The 19238-nt window shown below is 57.2% G+C and overlaps 1 protein-coding gene across 1 annotated transcript in view; it reads left to right on the top strand.

The window, feature by feature from the left end:
• The window catches only part of TEX264 (testis expressed 264, ER-phagy receptor), a 37943-nt gene extending 20893 nt beyond the window's left edge, over nucleotides 1–17050 (top strand). The window contains exons 5-6 of the mRNA XM_065845692.2: nucleotides 9412–9583; nucleotides 16216–17050. Coding sequence (XP_065701764.1) covers nucleotides 9412–9583; nucleotides 16216–16529 — 486 coding nt within the window. The 3' untranslated portion in view covers nucleotides 16530–17050. The remainder of the gene's footprint in view (nucleotides 1–9411; nucleotides 9584–16215) is intronic.
• Nucleotides 17051–19238: the final 2188 nt, after the last annotated feature.

A 19238-nucleotide genomic window follows, 5' to 3' on the forward strand; every position in this document is an offset into this window, starting at 1 on the left:
AGTGGCTTTATCTGTGCAAGTTCAGCAAGGTCAGGTTCTTCAGCTTCTCTTTTCAGCTTTCTCAGCTGTGAAGGGATGGTGTGAGGCTGAGCTTAGCTCATGGTGAAATGTATTCCATGAAGCCAGGGAGCTGGGGGCGTTGCAGAAAGACAAGGTTGTTCAAGGAGGTAGGAAGGGATGAAGGGGTATTTATTTCACTGTGCCATTTTCCTTCCGGGGGCATTTATGTGACACATGTCCTAAGTTTGTCCTGGTGACAAACAAGCTATAGAAGAGCAGCTGGAGATGCCCGTGATCCCAGGAGGATGGCTTGTGGAGGCGAAGAGCAAGAGGAAAGGGCTGAGATTTGTGGAAAATGGCCCGGACCTTGCCTCAAGAGATCAAGAGCCTCCACATGCTGCGGGCACCTGGCAGTCCTGCTCCATCTCTGTCACTTTGGTTTGGCTGCACAAGGGCTTCATCACAGGACCTGTTACGGGCGAGGATGTGCATGAGAAGATTGGTAACAACAAGCTACCACTGGACATCCCTGCTGTGGAAGGGCAAGTACTCAGGCGCATGGTGGCCTACGAGATAAAGCCATCAAGGTGGGTTGGAAATGTCTACCTGAGTGAGGAGCGCTCCAGGCTCTCAGCTCTGAGTTAGCCGTGGAAGAAGATCCCTCACTGCAAGAGCCAACCTGTTGTTGGATGTCTCAGGGTGGGTTGTACTCAGGGTGGGAGGCTGCTGTCTGGTGGGCTACCTGTCTCAGGCAGGAGAATGTCAGGGGTGATGATTCCTTTCCTCAAAGATCATGCCTTGACAAGAGGCAGAGAAATTGCCACAGCTGCTGCTCCTGGCAGTCTCGCCGAGGCAACAGAGCAGACAAAGCGATTTAGCATCGCTCCAGCCATCCGTGATGGCAGAGATCATTGCATCAACCTCTTCAGCTTTGCAATTAATGCTGAAAAAGCATCCTCTGAGGGCTGGAGGGAGAGCGTTGGTCCCCGGAGACGTGTGCTCCGAAGCAGAAGCAGCCCTCTCCAGCTGTGGTCCTCCTCTCCCGCAGCCTCAGCCGCCTCCTTTCACGTGTGGCTGTTGACCAACACACTGCTGTAGCGATGGAGTTTCTAGGGACAGAAACCCAGCACTGGTTCCTGGAAGAAGGAGATTACGTGGGTTTGTGCAGGTTTCTTGTTTTACAATGAAAGAGCAGTGTTTGAGCTTTACGAGTGGTTAAAACCAAAGTCCCCTTTGAGAGCTTGTGTGTGGCGGTGATGGGGAAGGAGGAGGAGAGGAAGGGATGCGGCTGGGGTTGTGTAGGAGGAGTGTGAGAAGATCCAGTGGAGCTCTGGGAAGCTGGTGAGAACTGTCTCCCTAACTGGCTTTGCTTACCCGTCACAGGTACAGGAGCAAGGCAGGACTTGGTGATGTGGAAAGCACTGATTTTAAGGAATTTTTTTATTGCAAAAGTTTGCCTCACTTCTGAAACTCTGCTCCAGGACTAATTACTACCAAATAACCGTCACACCAGGGGGGACCCAAGCCCCATGAGTTGTGAGTGTTTGCACCATCTGCTCCTTATTCTGCAGGTGACGTTCCCATAGTTGGGGGCAGTCAAATATGTCCCTGGAAGCACACGGACTAAGGTACCTGAGCATGTCTGGGCTGGCAGCCTTGTCCTTCCCCCACGCCAGGGGCTCTCGCTGCCAATGACTGCTTTCTGAAAGGTTTTGTCTCACTGAGACTTGTTGCCAGGCTCATCTCTGAAGATGGGGGATGCTCCTGGATGTGCTGCGGGAATTCTCTTTCAGCTCAGACAGGCACTGGAAGGGGAGGGGGGTCCGGAGCCTGTCTGCAGCAAGGCAGCACTAGAGCTTCCTCCCTTTTGCTGCGGGACGGGAAGGAATCTCCATCCCAGGGAGGAGAAGAGCGTTCACAGCTCTCACAGCAGCTTCCAGCAGTGACCTGGGAGCCTGTGTCTGGTCCCCTTCATCCCTTTTGGGGCGCTGGGACTTTCTGTATCCACCAACCCACCCAGGCTCGTTCCTTCGCCTCAGTTTGGCCGTGCCTGACAGCTGCCTCTTTGCAGCTCCACCAGGGCGGGAGCAGCCAGGAGATTCGGCCCTGGGAAGCACAGACAGGCAGGCAAGGTGTAAATTGCATGGCGGGCTGCCTTTGCCAAGGTGAAAATGAAAAACTCTCCCAGCTATCGAGCCTGGCATTTCACAGCTCCCATGGCCCAATTGCGCTGCCTTTCGCTGCTGTGGAGAAGATGGCGAGGGCTGATTTTCACCTGTCTGTCCCAAAGCCACGGTGCTGCCGCATCAGGAGGATGGTGTCCTGGTTGCAGGCAGGACGGGGGGAAGCTGATGCTGATGGGCATGGGAGATGCTAATTGCCAGGTGCTGTATTTTGCTACCTGGAGGATTTGCTATCCTTTGGTGAGACTTTCATTTTCCACTGCCGTAGTGCTGGTGGTGCCACTTGTTTTTCCTCCTGGCTGACAGAAACAGCCTTTTCTTGATTGCAAAAATATCACCTTCTGTTTCTGAAACACCTCGCACCCCGGAGGATTTGAAAGTAAAGTGCACGTGTGTGGGAGCAGTCTCACCGCCTCTGAAATGGGAGTTTCTCCAGGCTGGGAAGCAGCAGCTGTTCCGCAGCCCTTGGCAGCCTGGTGTTCGTGGCTGTGCTGGCGCTGGCTCTATGTGCACCCTCCTTGAGCTGTGAGCTGAGATGTTGGGGTTTCTTCGATGCTTGAGGTGTCACCGGTGGAAAGCGCACGTGCCGCCAGCAGCTTGTCCTCCTTTCTGCCCACACCATCTCTTGGGCAGGTGGTTCCTTCGCAGCCCCGGGCACCCAGGCTCCATCCTTGTCTCCTGTGGCCAGGCTGCAGCTTGGCAGAGAGGACCAGGATCGCAGAAGGGTTTGGGTTGGGAGCGCTTGAGGGAACTGAGGCTTTTTAGCTTGGAGAAAAGGAGGCTGAGGGGAGACCTTATCACTGTCTACAACTACCTGAAAGGAGGTTGTAGCATAGGAGGGTGTTGGTCTCTTCTCCCAAGTAAAAAGTGATAGGACACGAGGAAACGGTCTCAAGTTGTGCCAGGGGAGGTTTAGATTGAATGTTAGGAAAAAATTCTTCATGGAAAGTGTTGTCAGACATTGGAACAGGTTGCCCAGGGAAGTGTTTAAAAGGCATTTAGATGAGGTTCTTAGGGACATGGTTTAGTGCTAGAGTTAGATTATGGTTGGACTCTATGATCCTGAGGGTCTCATCCAACCAAAATGATTCAGTGAGCAGGGACATCTTACACTACATCAGATTGCTCAAAGCCACATCGAGATTGGCCTTAAATGCTTTCATCAGGTCAGGCTTGGGGCTGAGGAGCTGTTAATCCCGAGCTTCTGTCCAGGCAAGGAGAAACAGAACAGGGACATCCCCATTCTGGGACTAGGACGGCGGTATGGCCCAGCGAGGAGTCTGTCCCCTGGCTGAGCTGGGAGAGCACCGAGGGGTGCTGTGTTCACTGGGTGCTGTGCAAGCCGAATTGCAAAGCCTCTCTCCGCTACCTAATGCCTGTGGTCTAAGATAAGCAGGGATGACACACCGAGCATGGAGCGTGTGACAAAGCGAGGAGGATGTGGCACACCGCGTGTTCCCTCCGGTCCTCGCTGGTGGCTCAGTTTCAACTCTAATTTTAGCAACTGATTTTAGGGCCCTTCAGCTCCATGTGGTTTTGTTGTTTCTATAAAATCCCGGGGATGAAGCGTCCAACCCCTTCTCCTGGAGGAGGAGAGGGAGATCGCCTCCGGCTGGGGGAAAGATGTGGGGGAGTCATGTTGCCTGAATAGGCAGGAGTTGGTGGTGTGCAGGGACGGGGCTGGCGTGTCCCCTGGGGTCCCCCGCACTCCCCTGGTTGCCAGCTGACTTGCCAGCACTAAACGGAGTGGCCCAAGTGCCAGTGATGATGGGAGGCTGGTGACAGCGAGGGTGTGATGATGCTTTGGCTAGCTGGCCGAGGGGTGCTGGTGGGCAACCCCCAGTGATGGGCACAAGCCCCCCATGTGTGTGCGTCTGCAATCTGTTCCCCTTCCAGGTGCGATGAATGGAGGGAGGGGAGCCCTGGTGCAGCGGTGGGGGCTGGAGGGGTGTCCCTTCACATCGCCCTGGGGCAGGAGCCAAACACCCGCTCTGCGTCACTGGTGTTTAGCAAATGGTCTGGTTCGGTAACCTGGGGTGGGCAGACCCTGCTCTGCAGCTGCCCACAGAAAGCCCTGTCAGACGGCTGATGCTGCTCTGCTCACAGCAGGATTCAGGCAGAGCTGACCCCATATGCCCGGTGCCCTTCTGCGCTGCTGTAACAGCAGCAGCACATCCCATCGCTGTGGGAGCAGAGGTGAGCGGCAGCAATGGGCACTTATGCCAAACTGATGTTCACATGGGCCCTGGTAAACAACCTGTGGCTTCTCTTTGAGCCTGGGTCCTCTCTCAGTGCAAGTTGGGGCAACGTGCTCATTGGCCCCTCTGATAAGTTGTTTTATTGATTGGGACTGTGTGGAGAGAAGCTGATGCTTAGGCTGGATCCTGCACCATCACCTTCCCAGTGGCTGGCGGACTCCAGCCTGGCCCAGCTTTCTGGCAGTGCCCTGTGGCCGATGCCCTGAGGGTGGTGGCAGCTGATCGCTGGCTGATGGCAGCTCTGGGAGCTGCTTGGTGCCCCTAAGGCAGAAGAAGGGGAGCACCTACCAGGTGACTGACTGCTTGCTCCCCACAGCTTTGCCAGTCCTGTGTGTTTTTCTCCGTGTTACTGGCAGGTCCTCTGGCATGGGCGGGTGACAGCACGTGGCACGCTGGTGACTGAGCCATGAGGTGGACGTCTGCACTGGAGCCAAGAGCGACCAGGTGGCACAGAGAGCTCAGCCTCCAGTGGAAGCTCAGAGGTGGCATGAAGAGCCTCTCCTTGCTGCTCCCACAGCCTCAGAACAGCGATTCAGTGGGCTGATGTGGCTTAACCATCACTACATGAGCTGTGCTAGGAGGCCCAGGTGATGAGTTGAGATGGGTGTGGAGCCAGAGGGCTTATGGCCCAGAGCAGGACAAGGACAGTAGCTGTCTCCCCATTGCTTTCCTAGTGACCCTAGACATGGTTCTGGGCAGACAGTGGGCTCAGCTGGAGCCTGGGTGCTAGTGTGCCCAGGCTCAGAGAGGATCCTGAGAACATCTGCAAAGCTTGCTTGCTGATCTAACAGGCTGAATTCTTCTAGTAGTGACAGGTGAAGCAGACCCAGTCGGTGGCATTTGAATTCCTGAGCAGAGGAGCCTGACAGGGTGGCAAAGCCAGTCCCCACAGTGCCCCAGCTTGCCTTCTACTTCCTGGCAACCCCAAGGGCACAGCACAAGCGCTCTGCCACCTCCTTCTGTTTTGGCACGATTCTGATGGGATTTTTTGTGGCTGCATGTCACGTCTCAGCTGCCTCATCGTGTGTCCCATAGTGCTGGGACTGCTCTCCTGCCCAGCCGGGGACACAGGGGCAGCTTCTGGCCAGGAGGCCATGCCCAAGCTGTTCCATGGACAGATGATGTGGTCTGTTGCTTAATGGATGAGTGGGGAGAGGAAAATTTGTGCTGTTGGGAAGGTGCCACCTCCCACTGCTGGAAAAGGTGTCCCAGAATGCTGGTTCAGACCATGATCCTTGTCCTCCTTACTGATGCATGAGGCCGGGGAATGTATCCATAGAGGGATGAGGCCAACCTGGAGAAAGTCCTGCAGGGAGTCAGGGGTGGTGGATGATTTGGAAACAACCCAGGGGTAAAGATTAGGTGGGATCTAATTTCACCTGAGACAGAGGAGTGCAGGAGTCTTTCCCTACATGAACCCTGGTTCCCCAGGGACTTGTGGGCAGCACCCACCACGGCCCTCGGATGGGCCAAGAAGGACTTGGCTTCATGGGAAGCAGCACGTGTGACACAGCAGTCGTACGCCAGAGCTACTGCATGTGTCAGCACTGAACCAGTGGGCTCTGGATGCCTTGGCTTTTGCTCTGTGTGTGTACCTTGACTGTATGGATTACATGCAATTAATCCCACTTTCCGGGTGCCTGATGGAGGGTCCTGCATAGAAATAAGCCTTGTGCACTGCACTGCCGCCTCCACCTATGCTGGCCCTAGGGAGGACGAGCTCCCAGCAGAGGCTGGGAAGGGAGGTGGCACAGCGTGACCTTGCGAAGGGACAAGTCCCCTTCCCTGCCCTACTTACCAGGTCCTGCTGTCCTGGCCAGCAGCCTGGCCCTGACGCTGTCACCGTCCCACTGTTCACCTCTCGCTGGGCTCCTCCACCCGTGTGAGACTGCATTTGATTTGACTCGAGGGCCCTGCCTTGCAAACTCCACATCCACCTCGCTGCTCCATCTGTCGGCTTAGCTGCACAGTTAGTGAGGGGCTCCTCCTCGGCTGCAGAGCGCTTTATTGCCTGTTGAGTGTCTCTGTTGTTTTGCCATGTTGTTGAGCCTTCACTGTTTCACTCTCTGCTTGTGCCTTTGCCTTTGGACTCTGCTCTGTAGTCTCTCCAGGTTTCTTCTTTCCCTTGCAGCATCCTCTCAGCCCTCCTCTGTGCTGCGACAATCCTAAACTCGCTCTGTCCTGTGCTGACACCTACCTCTCAGTTACACTTTGCTGCCTCTCTGTCTGTGCTTGCCTGGCCTCTGCCTGCCTCCTGATCGGCTTTGGATGATCCCCTTATCCATTTCTGTTGTCCTGCTCCCCACATCATCACCTTTTCCCTTTCCTCAAGTCTTTATGCAGCCTCATTGCTTTGGTCTCAGCCTGGATGGGACAGCATTCCCAGCTGCCACCTCCTTACTCCTTCTTGGGGACGTTGTCCTCTCCTGAGCCCACTGCCAACACCAAGCTCTGCAGTAGCCTTGCCAGGAGCTGGGCTGCTCCGGGAAGAAACACAAAAGCAGAGGCCAGCTCGCTAGCCTGGCTCCCAGCTTGAATTCTGCAGGCATCAATTAGGACTGCCAGGCTCTGGTTCCCCCCATTTCCTTTAGGGGGAACCCCTGGGTAAATTTGGAAGAAGTCAAGTATTAAGCATCCTTGCAGCTGTCTGTAATGAGGCAGGGGTTGGTTTCAACTGTAAATATCCAGCCACTTCAGCATCATCCCACTGACTGGTCCATGGCCGTGGGCTTTGACTGCAGGGAGGCAAAGCCACTTCCCAGCATGGCAGGGAGGAGCATCCTCATCCCTCTTGTAGGATAGTCCTTGAGTGTGAAGCAGTATTTGGTGCTAGAGTCAGTCAAGGACCCTGCTTTCTATGCAGGTGTGTTTCATTCTTTAAAAAGCCATGATTCCCACCTTTCATGTGTGTGGAGGGGGCATTTTTTGTGCTTTTGGGGAGTCACTACTATGGCTATGTAATGGGAAGGGGAGTGTAGCAGCCTAGATAAACTGTAGGAAGAGGGTACGTCCCAGGTCCGCTCCGTAGGAATCCCTGGGTGGGCTTTGGGAAGTCAGTTTGGGATGTCTTGGCGGCAGGACTGGAGCCCTGAGGTTTTAGACTGTTTAGAGACCTCATATGAATTTAGTGAAGGTCTCTTTACTTTAAGATCCTTGGAGTTGTCCCTGTCTGCATTAAGTGGTGGAGAGCCAGCTGGATGCATCCAAAAATCCTGAGAACCTTGGAGATACCCATCTCTGTTATGTGTTGCAGTAACCTAAAATAACGAGCTCAGCTGAAGATTGGTTGATGGGCTCGTGGTTGGTAGAGCAAGGGGCAGAGCAACGGGGAGGGTTCTTGTCTGTGTTGTTGCTGAAGAAGCGGGAGTGATATGAGCCGCCTCTGCTCTGCTGCTAAAAACAGCCCAGCGTGTTTTTATTTAATACAGTTTTGACCTGCGTGTGTTAGTGTTTCACCTGCCTGTGAGTGGGAGCTCTGGGCTCCGAGTGCCGTGGAAGCCTTCCTGTGTCCCTACGTGTCCCTGCTGCACCAGGATCGCAAATGTGGTTCCTCCTCGGGTGGAGGAACTCGGCTGGAATTCAGGCTGGAAGGTGTTGGAACGGAATGAGTAAAGCTTCTGCTGAGTTTTGGGTTCTGCCATGGTGATGCCGATGGGTGAAGTGGGGCTCTTCAGAGCCAGCTCCTGTGGGCTTTCCTGGGAAAACAGACCTGAAAATGGCTCATGTGAGGTTTTCTCCCCAGCATCCTGCCATCATGGAGGTGGCTTTCCAAGTGGCCTTGCTGCCAGCAGCGGGGAGAGGGTCAGCATTGGCTCCCCTCTGTCATCGATTCTGCCTGGTGCCAGCGTTTGGCTGGGAAATAAATAACTTGAAATCAGCCCCGTCCATCCCCAGGGACAACAGGAGCTGGGAATGAACAGGCTCTTGTAAGGTCATGATTGATGTGTCCATAGAGAGAGGCCAGACCTGGATTCGGGGAGCCCCGGAGGGATGGGGACCCTGACTGAGGATGTCTGGACAAGCTGTGCTGTGGGGACGTGGCAGGGAGGAAGAGGATAGTTGGGGCAGGGAGGAGGGAGAGGAGGGTAGTCAGGGCAGGAGGATAATCAGGGTGGTTGTGGGGTGAAATAAAAGCTGTCAGCGATTTGAAAAGGGGAAAGAGAAAACAAAAAGAAAGAGAAAACCCACTGAAGAGACACTCTCCCTTCTCACCAGGGTTGTAATCAGCCTCCCCCTCTCCCAGCGAGCAGCTGGCGGGCAAAGAGGGGGTGGTGTGGGGGGCCCAGCTGCTCCTCAGCCGGGCCCTGGCACCCCAAGAGTCCCTGGAGCCCCAGCTTGGTGTGGGCTGGGACATGGCTGGGGGAATGAGCCCCCATCGTGTGTCCCTGGCAGACCTGGGGGGCTGAGGTCTTGAAGTGTCCTGCCAGGGGGAGGTGGGGTGAGGAAGAGGAGGAGGGGGAGCTGTCTGAAATGCCAGGGATTCATCTCCCACTCCCCCTGCCCTTGCCGTTCTGAAAGGAGCTGCTTGAGCTGTCGGCTCTGGATTATATTAATTAGCTGAGAAGCGCTACGCCTGCTTGTGGGGCTGTGCTGCCAGGAGGAACCAGAGACTTGGCAAGTCTGTGTGAAGCAGCTGCTGGGCTCCCCAAACCCCCTTGCTCCAGCCCTAAATAAGCACACCAAAACAGGCTGAACCAGGGGAGCTGAGTCTCCCTGGGGCTTCAGCATCTCCTTGAGCCCGGCCACCTGCTCACCCACAGGGCCAAACCCGCCGGCCCTGGCACATGGTGGGCTGCTGCAATAGGGAAAGCAGCACTGTGGTTTCAGGATGGGACCCACTGCTCCTCCCTGGGCCCCTGTATCTGTGGGTGAAGTGGGTCTGTCTGTGACACTCCCAGGCCACCAGGTCCATGTGGTGGGGGCTGCTGGGGGGGCAGATACCTGACCTGCAGTTGCCTGCTGTCTTTCAGGAGAGGAAGCTGTGCGCCCACCCCCGGATTGAGATCTACAAGGAGGACCGCATCTACTTCGTGTGTCCCCTTGCCCGCCAAGGGGACTTCTACGTGCCTGAAATGAAAGAACTGGAGAGGAAGAGCAGGGCTGCTGCAGCTGAGGCCGAGGATGCCCAGACAGACATCACAGGTATCTGTGGCTTGTACACGGGCTCTGTCTTTGATCAGCATCAGCCCTCCCAAAGGTGGGGGTGCTGGTGTCCCCGGTGCTGCCACCTGGGCAGGCAGAGAGGGGCCCACCTGCATCCACTTGGCACCCAACTGCTGAGTCTCAGCACACCTCCTCCCCTACCCCAGGCTGAGATGGGATCTCGACCCTGAGGTGTCACATCTCTCCTTGGGGAGCATCCGGGCACCCCTGCGGCATTGGGACGAGGACCAAGCTGCCGACCCACAGTTGTCAGAGCAGAGCTGGATCTTGCAGCTTTTGGTTGCAGCTGGGCTTGTTTTTTTCCTTGTCATATACATTTTCCTTGATCTCATCTTCATCTGTTACATATTGGGATTGCGAAGAGCTTAAATACCAGGTTGCTGTAGCTGGTGGTGGAGTTGCCCGATAGCATCTGCTCAGCGAGATCTGTTGGAGCCTGGATGTATTCATACAGGAAGGGACCACAATGGCTGTAGGCGCAGAACAGCAGTGCTATAGTAACCCGAAATGCTAGTTGCCATCGCCAGCCCACGTGCTCACGTGTCTGTGAGATGCAGGAGCGGCTGGCCCAGCATTCCCAGGCACTGGACAGAATGGCCGAGCCAGCCGCTGGCGGGGGCAGCCACCTCCTCCTGCCCCGCAGGTTGCCCGTGCTTGTGTAATGGGCATGAAAAAACCATGACGGCTCTCCTCGCCTGCCGGGGAGTTTGGTCATTTTATTCAACGCATCTTCAGGTTTGGATTGCTTTAATTCTTAATCGCGTGCAGCGTAAAAGCAAGCCTGGAAATTGCTTTCTGGGAGCTTTGTCCATTTAGCGCTGCAACGAAGAGTCTAATTGGAGTGGTTTCCCAGTGCTTCAAGGTCCTGTGTTTTCACAGCACTCACTTGGCTCTTTGCTTTTTTTGTCTGCCTGCTGTTGAGGTGGCAGCTTTGGGTACCAGCCCGGGTTGGCTGAAGGCTCCTCGCAGTCCACTCCCTTCAGCACCTTCCCACAGTTGCCCTGTGGTTTCAGAGAGGGACAGCAGGACCCGTGTGAGCAAAAGCTGTATCAGTTTGGTGACTTCAGCAGCTGTGCCTGCTTTTTCCTGCACCGCTGGGGGATGCTCAGTGTAGCCACCTCTGGTGCGCCCACAGTGGGGGAGTCTGATTTTAGATGGCAAATGATGTTGGACTTTCTCATGTGAGAGACCCCTACCCCAGGCTGGGCTTCCCAGCAGCAGCTCTTGGCAACTTCTCCACCTCCCCTCCCCTTCCAGTCACATAAATGGGCTTTTGTAGGTGCAGTCTGATGTGGTGTCACCTGCTGAGTCAGCACAAAACCAACTTAAAATAATAGTAGCTGTGAGAGGTTGGCCTTGCCTCTAAGACTGAAGAGCTGAACTTGGATGTCAGCACTGTGATCACAGTCACTGCTGGTCACGGCACCAGGACCAGGTGTGATGGGGCACCACATCCCTGCTCCGGCTGTCGGAGAGGGCTGAGGACATGGCAAGCTTTCAGGTTGCTTGTGCTGCTCTTGCCAGAGGATCTTGGAGGTCCCCATGATCTCCTGAATCCCCATCATGTCACAATAGACTGGGCCAGCACAACAGCTGTCACCTGGGGAGAGTGACACCTCATGGAGAGGTCCTGGGCTTGTGCAAAGGGAGATGGTGGCTGGTGAACATCATTGTCCCACTGCTGCTGGCCTGCTTACACCAGGGACTTGGTTTGCTGCAGCAGCTGAGTGGCTGTGGGGCTGCCCTGGGTTCAGCAGCAGGGTCAAAGTCGGCGGGCAAGGTGGGAGGCAGCAGCTGGCGTGCTAGGGGTTCACATCTCACTGCTGAAGTCCCGCATGGGTTTTCTGGCCCCAGTGCAAGAGGAGATCCAGCGGGAGGGGACAGCCAGCAGATCTCCTCTGTGCCCAGCCGCTCGCTGGAGATGCCTTGAAGACACCACCTTGAAGATGATGCCTTATGGATTGAGACTGGTCCTCCCTTCCAAAGTGTTTTCTGTGCTGAGATCCATGCAACCACCTCTGAGTTGGAGGAAGAGAAAGCCACAAACTTTCCCCATCCTTTTTTACTCCCTTCTTGCTTGGGGAGCCGCTCAAGGGAGACACCTTCAACAGGCATGATGGCCATAAGATCTTCCTGACCCTGCAGATCTCGGGGTGTCTGCTGCAGCTTTCAAGCTTTCCTCTGCCAGCTGGAGGCTGGGTGCAGCAATGTCTGCTTTTCAGTGCGGTCCCCCCTCAACCCTGATTGCCTGGGTTTGGGTTATTTCTTGACCCACCTTAGCTCTGCCACTGTTCCTTGGAGCACATCTCTCCATCTAGGTTGTCTGCTGTCCTTCTTGCTCCTGAGCTCTCCCTGCAAGGTGCTGGGTGCCTGCGGCTCCAAGCAAAGCCAGTGACCATAAATGCCGTGGGATGTGGCACAGGGTCTCTGCATTCTGGTGCTGCTCTGTGAGGAGGGCAGGATGCTGGCAGCTCTGCTGAGGATGGACACGCTCAGCTCACAATGAAGGGGCCGGGGGGCTGCAGCTGCCTCTGCACGGATTCTGTCCCTTCTTTGCCATCGTCAGGGTCATCGGAAAGACAGGAAGCATTTTTGGAAGGCAGCTGACAGGTCTCCAGGGGGCCAGTGTCAATCACGATTAGTTGTTTTGTACTTAATTATTTTCCAGGGCTTTGGCGTCAGCGCGGCGCTCAGCGGGCCCTCGCTCCCAGCGGGCGCTCAGCAGCGTGCTCTCCAGTGTGACCCCGCTGCGCTGCCTGGAAGGTAAAAGCAAAGAAAAGCAGCCTCTCGACATGGGTGTGCTGGCATGAACACAGATGGTTTCTGAGCACATGGCTCTGCCCAGCATCTCAGGTGCTTATTTTCCTGGAGCTGAGTCTGTCCAGCAACGTCTGGGTGCAACCGATGGCATCACCTGCTGACCCCCTCTGTGATGAAGAGGCACCTTCCCTGGTGTGCTCTGTCTCGTCCTCGCTTGCTTCCATCCTCTGAAGAGCCCTGCCTATTCCGCCTGCCTGTGCATCATGAGAAGGGGCTCAGCGGGCAGCTCCTGCCTGCTACTCTGCCTGCCCCAGCCCCTCTAGTGACAGCAGTGTGCGTGCCCTGGCAAGCGCGGGAGGCCTGTGCCCCTCCTGGCAGCACATTGATCTATTATTTAGCAACAGAGACGATGAATATTTGATTGAATGGATGGAAGGAGAGGGCCCCAGTGCACCAAGAAGGGAGTGATGCTCGGGCATCCGTGTTCTGCTGGGGCAATGCGGGAGGGGAGCGGGTCCTTCCCGGGAGTTTGGGGATGCAGGGTCCTGTGGTGGCACAGGGCTGAGCTGCCTGGGGGTGCCGGCTCCCTGCCAGGCTTGACAGCAGCATGGAGTGAATGGTTCCTGTTGCCCCCACCTCTGGTTGGCATCTTGGTGCTGGCTGCTTGGCTTCCCATCTTCGTAGGTGTCCCTGACCTTTGTGGGGCTACTCAATACCCTGGTTGGCCTTCGGCCCAAGCTGTGCCTCTTTTTGCCAAATCAAGACTTCCCAGGTTCCTCATTTCTGCTGAGTGAAGGCTCAGCGGGATAGCTACACTGTCCTCAGGGGAGCAGAGTGGAGGGGGGAGTTCCCATGGGCCAGCGGGCACCTTGCCATGTGCCACAGAAAAGCCACGCTGGCTCCGAGTGCTGGGCTGGCTGCCGGTGCAGGGATTGGCCCTGGGAGGTGGGATTTAGCTGGCTGGGGCACCAAGCAAGGTGACGGGGCAGGATAGAGAGATGGGTGTGGGGGCTGACGGAAACCTCTGTGCCCAGGAGATGAGAGCTGAACCCCTGATTGCCCACAAGGCACCTTCCAACAAGGCTTTGGTTGCCCACTTGCAGCCCCACCACACTCTGTGCTTGACCTCTCCGGGCTGTGCTGGTTCCGCTGGGGGTTCCTGCTGCATCCCCTTGCCAGAGCTGACCCCACACCGTCCCCAGCAGCAGCGACTCCATCTCTCGCCCTGCCCACCCTGGCCATCCATCCCCTGCCACGCTGGTGGCCGTGCCGGAGCCTTGTCTTGCGCAGAGAGTGAGGCTGCTGAAATGGGCAAATTTGCCAGCTGAGGCTTCTCAAACATGATCAGAATTGACAGAGCGATGAAAAAGTGCCTGGCTGAAAGGAAAGGGGCTCGATTGTCAACCTCAGAGTGGGGAAGAGGGAGGCGGCTGCCAGGGGTGAGGACAGCAGTGCTGTCCCATGGTGGCGGCTTGGAGCAGCACGTGGGTCGGCTTCATCTCTGTCTTGCCCTTCCCACGCTGCTGCTCCTCTCCAGAGCTCCTTTGCTTTGTGGCATGCAGTTACGTGATGGCATCCCAGCCAAAAGGGTCCCCGGGGTGACACAAGAGGGGAGCTGCACAGGCAGGGCATAGCTTGGGGTCATTCTTGTCCTGGATTTCAGAGGGGTGCAAGGTGACCATGAATGTCATGAAGCCATGGTGGTAATGTGTCTGTGTCAACTCAGGCCACCAATTTGGCCAAATTGGATTTTTTTTTTTTTAATTTTGAAATCCCCACTAGAGACCTTGCAAACCCCTAGTTGCCTTCAAGGCTTGAGGGTCACACGCTCCCCTCCATCCCCCACAGTTCTCCATCTTCCCAGCAGCTCCTGCTGACCCACTGCCCTGCCATGGTCCTGCTGGGTGGGATGACATCTCCTACCTTTCTACTGCTGACTTGGTGGCCATCATCCCCTTCAGTGAGCACCTCGCCAGCAGCGTGCAGAACATCCTTTTTAACTTAGAGTAAATGTAGTTTCCGTGTTGAGGTGCTTTCTGATGCTGCAGCGAGGGCACTGCATGTCGGCGAGCGACAGTTCTTTTCTCCTTTTCAAGGGGGGGTCACCAGGCTTCATTTAGGTAGGTGGTTGAGGGCTCAGCTCATGCCATCTGCTGAAGAGCTTGTGTGCCATGGCCAAGGTGAGAGGATGGAGGCTCAGGCTCCTCTCTGGGCACTGACAGGATGGGATGAAGCCGATACCCCATGCAAGTGGAGTGAAGCAGAGGGTACGCTGTGTCTGTGGGTCTTTCCCAGCTGCTCCTCATCCTGCTACTGCTGCGCAGTCCTCTCCTAACAGCCCTCGCTCAGCCGGCAGGACCGTGGGATGATGCTGCTCAGAAGGCAGAGGACTGCCATTTACAAGGAGTTCTGCTGGCAGCTCCCCAGCCTGGGAAGAAGAACAGCAAAAAGAGGGATTTAAGGGTGTTTCGAAGGAAAGTTCCCTCCTTGGCAGGTCTCATCCAGGAGATGGGTGGCTGCCACGCAGCTGGAGGAGGGTGAGGAGCCCGAGGAGGCTGGAGATGCCTGTGGGATCCTGGGGCAGCCCTGTGCGGGTGGCTGGAGATGGAGCCACAGGGCAGGAGCCAGGGTGGAGGAGAGAGCTCTCCTCTCTGTCCTCTCTCTCCTCTCCGTATCTCCTCTCACACCTGTGCCAGCATCACCGTCCTCTTTGCCACTTCCCAACCTCTCTGGTGATGAGCTGCGGTCCTCCACCAGTACAACTGCCGAGCAGGGCTTCTCCCAGTTTCCCTCCTGGTGCGGGGCACGGTCCTGGGCAGGGGCGCCCAGCCCCGTGTGGATGGAGCTCCTGGGAGCGGCGGTGCCAGGAAGCGGCCAAGCCCGGCACGCGTGTCCCGCCAGCGTGAGGCAGGTGTTGATGGAGGAGCCCACCCGGTCTTTGCTGTCGTAATTAGCAATGTGGATCTGCGATGTTGTAATCAGCAACGTGGATCTGTGATATCATAATTAACCATGTGGATCTTTGATGTCCTAATTAGCAGTGTTTTACAGGAGAGTTTTCTCTCTCGGCTGGTTGCTCCGGCAACAGTGCTGAGCTGCTGGTCTCGATCTGACATGCTCGTCTTGTTGTCGACTCCTTAGTTGTGTCATCGACTGAACTAACGGGGCAGAGATCCAGGGAGGGGGCTGTGGGCTGAGGGTTCCACCTGGGCAGGCAGGGCAGCCCCAGGGGCTCGGCCATGAGAGGGGCTGTGGGCTGTCAGCCGGGTGGCGTGAAGAAGTGCTGAGGGAGCTGGGAAGACTCCCCCCATCCTCTGGCTCCCCGAAGTGGGGCTGGACGTACACCTGCCTCTGACAGTGGCACATGCAAGGACCTGCCCACGTGCCACCTTCCCCTTGGGTGCTCAAGCAATGCTGCTGCTCCCCATCACCCTCACAGCACAGCGTCCTGCTTCTTGCCTTGTTCCTGGTGCTATGACAGGGGCAGGGGTGCCTTCTGGCTCCCAGGCCATGTGTTCTCCCTAAGGAAGGACTCACCGGGTGCTCAGTGTGTGCACAGAGAGCAGCGGCAGGGCCCGGGCATGGCGGGAGGTCAGGGCACGGCTGGGAAGCCGGGGTTGTTTGTGCTGGCTGGGTGGTGCCTTGGCTTCAGGGAGCTGCACAAGTCCAGCTCATGCTTTTTTTGGCCTGGTTGAGTCTCAAAAGCACAAGAGGTGACAAGAGGTAGGAGCTGCTCTCCACTGTGGCCTGACGTCTCTGAGGTTTCTGGTGGCTTTGAAGGCTGTTGCACCCCATCCACATCACCTTCCCGCAGCATTCATTCATTCCTTCCCCTTCTGTCTCCATCCCAGGGGCTGACACCATGAGTGAGACGAGTTCCGTCAGCATGGAAGCCACAACCGACAGCAGAGACACCTCAGTGGCCACCTCTGTCCTGCTGCCCTTCCCTGCCAGCCGGGGCCGGGAGGAGGCGGACAACCGCAGTGAGCACAGCTACAGCGAGTCGGGAGCCAGCGGCTCCTCCTTCGAGGAGCTGGATCTGGAGGTCACCGTAGATGGGGAGGGAGCCCCAGGCCTGCTGCCTGATGTGGGCTATGTGGGCAACCAGGAGGTCACAGACAAGTGGACCAAGGAGCCTGTCGCTGCTGAGAGAGGAGAAGAGTGAAGCTGCCTCACCTCCTGCCAGGGCCTGAGTTACTGGGAACCAGTTGCCTTTTCCACCTCCTTCCTCTCCAACCAAGAGATTTTAGTCACTGATTCCCCCTGGGACCCACTCTCCCTCTTTGCAGAAAGGGTGTTTGACTGTTTTGGGGGTGCTGGGAAACTGGGGGGGACTTCTGCAGCACTCAGCAGTGCGGGGTAGGTGCAGACTGGGGGCAAGGGGGCAGCGAAACGCATTTGCTGTTTGTGTGTCTCTAGATGCATCGCAAATTCCTTGCAGGCATCTCAGGGGGGTGGTGATGGGTGGCAGAGGTGTCTCCCCTCATCTCTGCCGGTGCCCTCTCACCCACAGCTTCTGCCGCACCGCCGTGTATTTTCTAGCACCAAAGAGCCGTGAGCAGGGCCGGCTGGGTTTTATCCCCCCTTCCCCTTGCTGAAAAATGGAAACATCCCGTGTAAACCTGGTCCTCCTGGAACTGCCACAGGTGCTTTTGGGGTCTGTAATAAAGTGGACGCTTTTCCTCACTGGTGGCCAGTGGCGTTGCTGACTGCCTCTCAACCCATCGCGCTGTCCTGCCCCGTAGTGAGGAGAGGGCTGTGGGTGGGGGGCTATTGGTGGGCTGCCCCTGTGCCCCAGCTGAGCTGGGGAGCTGCCCGAGGGCTCTGTCTCCCTGCTGCTCGGCTCGCTCCCTGCCTGGGCAACCCGGCGGGGCCGTGGGGACTGTTCCTGGCTCTGCAAGCTGTGGGGGAAGTGGGGAGGGGTCCTGGCCACAATGCTGATCTGGGCAGGGCTGGGCTGGAAGAAGGTGGTGCCTCTCTTCATCTTGGGAACTTACTGAGAGTAAAACCAGTAGAGCCAGGTCCCTGGCCCGCTAGTGGGCTGCATCAGGTCCCACGGTGGGGGGGACCAGCCTGCCCGTGCAGTGTCCCCCTGGCATCTCATCTGCCTGGTCCCGCAGCCATGGGGCTGCCCATGCTGCTCCCAGTTCCCTTTTACCCAGCATGGGGATGAGGGAGCAGCCTGGACATCTCCACCACGGTGCCCTGGGGCAAAGTCAGGGGCTGGAGCACCTTGCCTGACTGGCAGAGCTCAGCCCCTGCCCTGGTGCCCACAGTGCTTCCAGCAGCCCAGCGGTTGGACATGGAGGCCCAAAACCAGGGCTTGAGGTGGGGGGACAAGGGGCAGGGGATGGCTGACTGTTCCTCTGTGGTGGGGACATTGTCCTTCCTGGCTTGGAAAGGTCATGATTAGTCCTCAGCCAGTGATTGACATGAGATTGTTCATAAATATTTTGTGCTCTCAGTGATAAAATATTAAACTCCTCCAGCCCACATGGAAAAATATTGCTCTTCCCGGTGTTTATCTTTGTTGCCAGTTATTACAAAACTGCCAAGCCCCCTGAAATATTTATGGCTGGCTGAGGCTCTTGGGGGGCTGGAGCCAGGCAGCAGATCCTGACGCCGCTTGTCCCCTAACCCCACTGAATATGGGGCTGGGGAAGTTTTGCCATCATCCTTCTGCTGTCAGCAGTGCTGAAGCAGCAGCCGGGAGGATGCAGACGGTGCCAGCGCACGTGCGAGGCTCATGCCAGGTCCTGTCTGCTGCGGGGGAAGCGGCACCTCGGCATTGCCAGCATCCTTCAACACAATGTGTCTGCGGCCCTCCCCAGCCAGCAGCACTGAGGTCCCCCAGCCAGGCACCCTCCTCTCCCCATTGCCTGCTCTGTGCTCACAGCCTTGGAAGGAGAAAGGCTGGCAGGGGCTGGGGTCCTGGTGCTGTGGGTCCCCAGGGGGGACGTTGTGACGGAGTTCCTAAGTTATCCCCTCCTCAAACCACAACTGCTGCAGGGGAACACAGCTGATCTGATTCTTGCTACAGTGTCCTAACCTGAGCCTGCAAGCACAGCAGCTGGCAGTGGGGAAACTGAGGCACAGGGCAGTGAAGTGGTCGCTTGGGGTGGTGACCTGGACACACTCCGGGTCCCTGCCCATCCTTGCGGGTCCTGTGTAATTTCTTGTCCCTGAGACACTGTACTCTCTGGGACAGCCGGCCTGCCAGCGTGGGACCGATAGGGACAGAGCATGGTGGGATCCTGGGTGTCCAAATAGCTTCCAGAAAAGGTTTGTGCAAGCAGTGGAGACCTGGAATGCTAAATCCAACTGCTGCTTCTACCTTCAAACGGTCCAAAGCCTTGCCCAGCTTGGTGCTTGGGCCAACAGTGAGTGCTGGAGGCTGTGTTGAGTGCACGGGCACAGTGGGGTGATGCTGGGGCCCCGGGTGCCCCCCAGGGGCCTGGGGTCAGAGGTCTTTCTGGGCAGAGGGAGAACGGCTCCACGGGCACCAGGTTGCAGCTGTGGAGCTGGAGTCGGGGCTGGGACCCCTCTCGCTGGGCTGGGACTGAGATGAGGGCACGGGGGAGCAGGTGCTGAGCTGCGGGTCTGCCCGGCTGCTGAGCTGGTCCTGCCTGCTCTGGCGGTGTCCTGCCTGTACCCCGGCTCGGTTTGACCGTGCCCTGCCTGAACCTGGCCATGTCCTCCCTGCTCTGCCCAAGCCCTGCAAGCCTCCGGCTTTGCCGGTGCCCTGCCCAGCGCGGCGGTGCCGGGAGCGGGCAGAGGGCAGGTGGAGCGGGCCGGGCTGGGGCCGGGCCGGGGCGGGGGCCGGGGCCGGGCCGGGCGGGGGGCGGAGCGGCTCGGCTCAGCTGGGGCTGGTGGA

Source organism: Patagioenas fasciata, chromosome 10 (assembly GCF_037038585.1).
Source record: "Patagioenas fasciata isolate bPatFas1 chromosome 10, bPatFas1.hap1, whole genome shotgun sequence".
Taxonomy (NCBI): Eukaryota; Metazoa; Chordata; class Aves; order Columbiformes; family Columbidae; genus Patagioenas; species Patagioenas fasciata.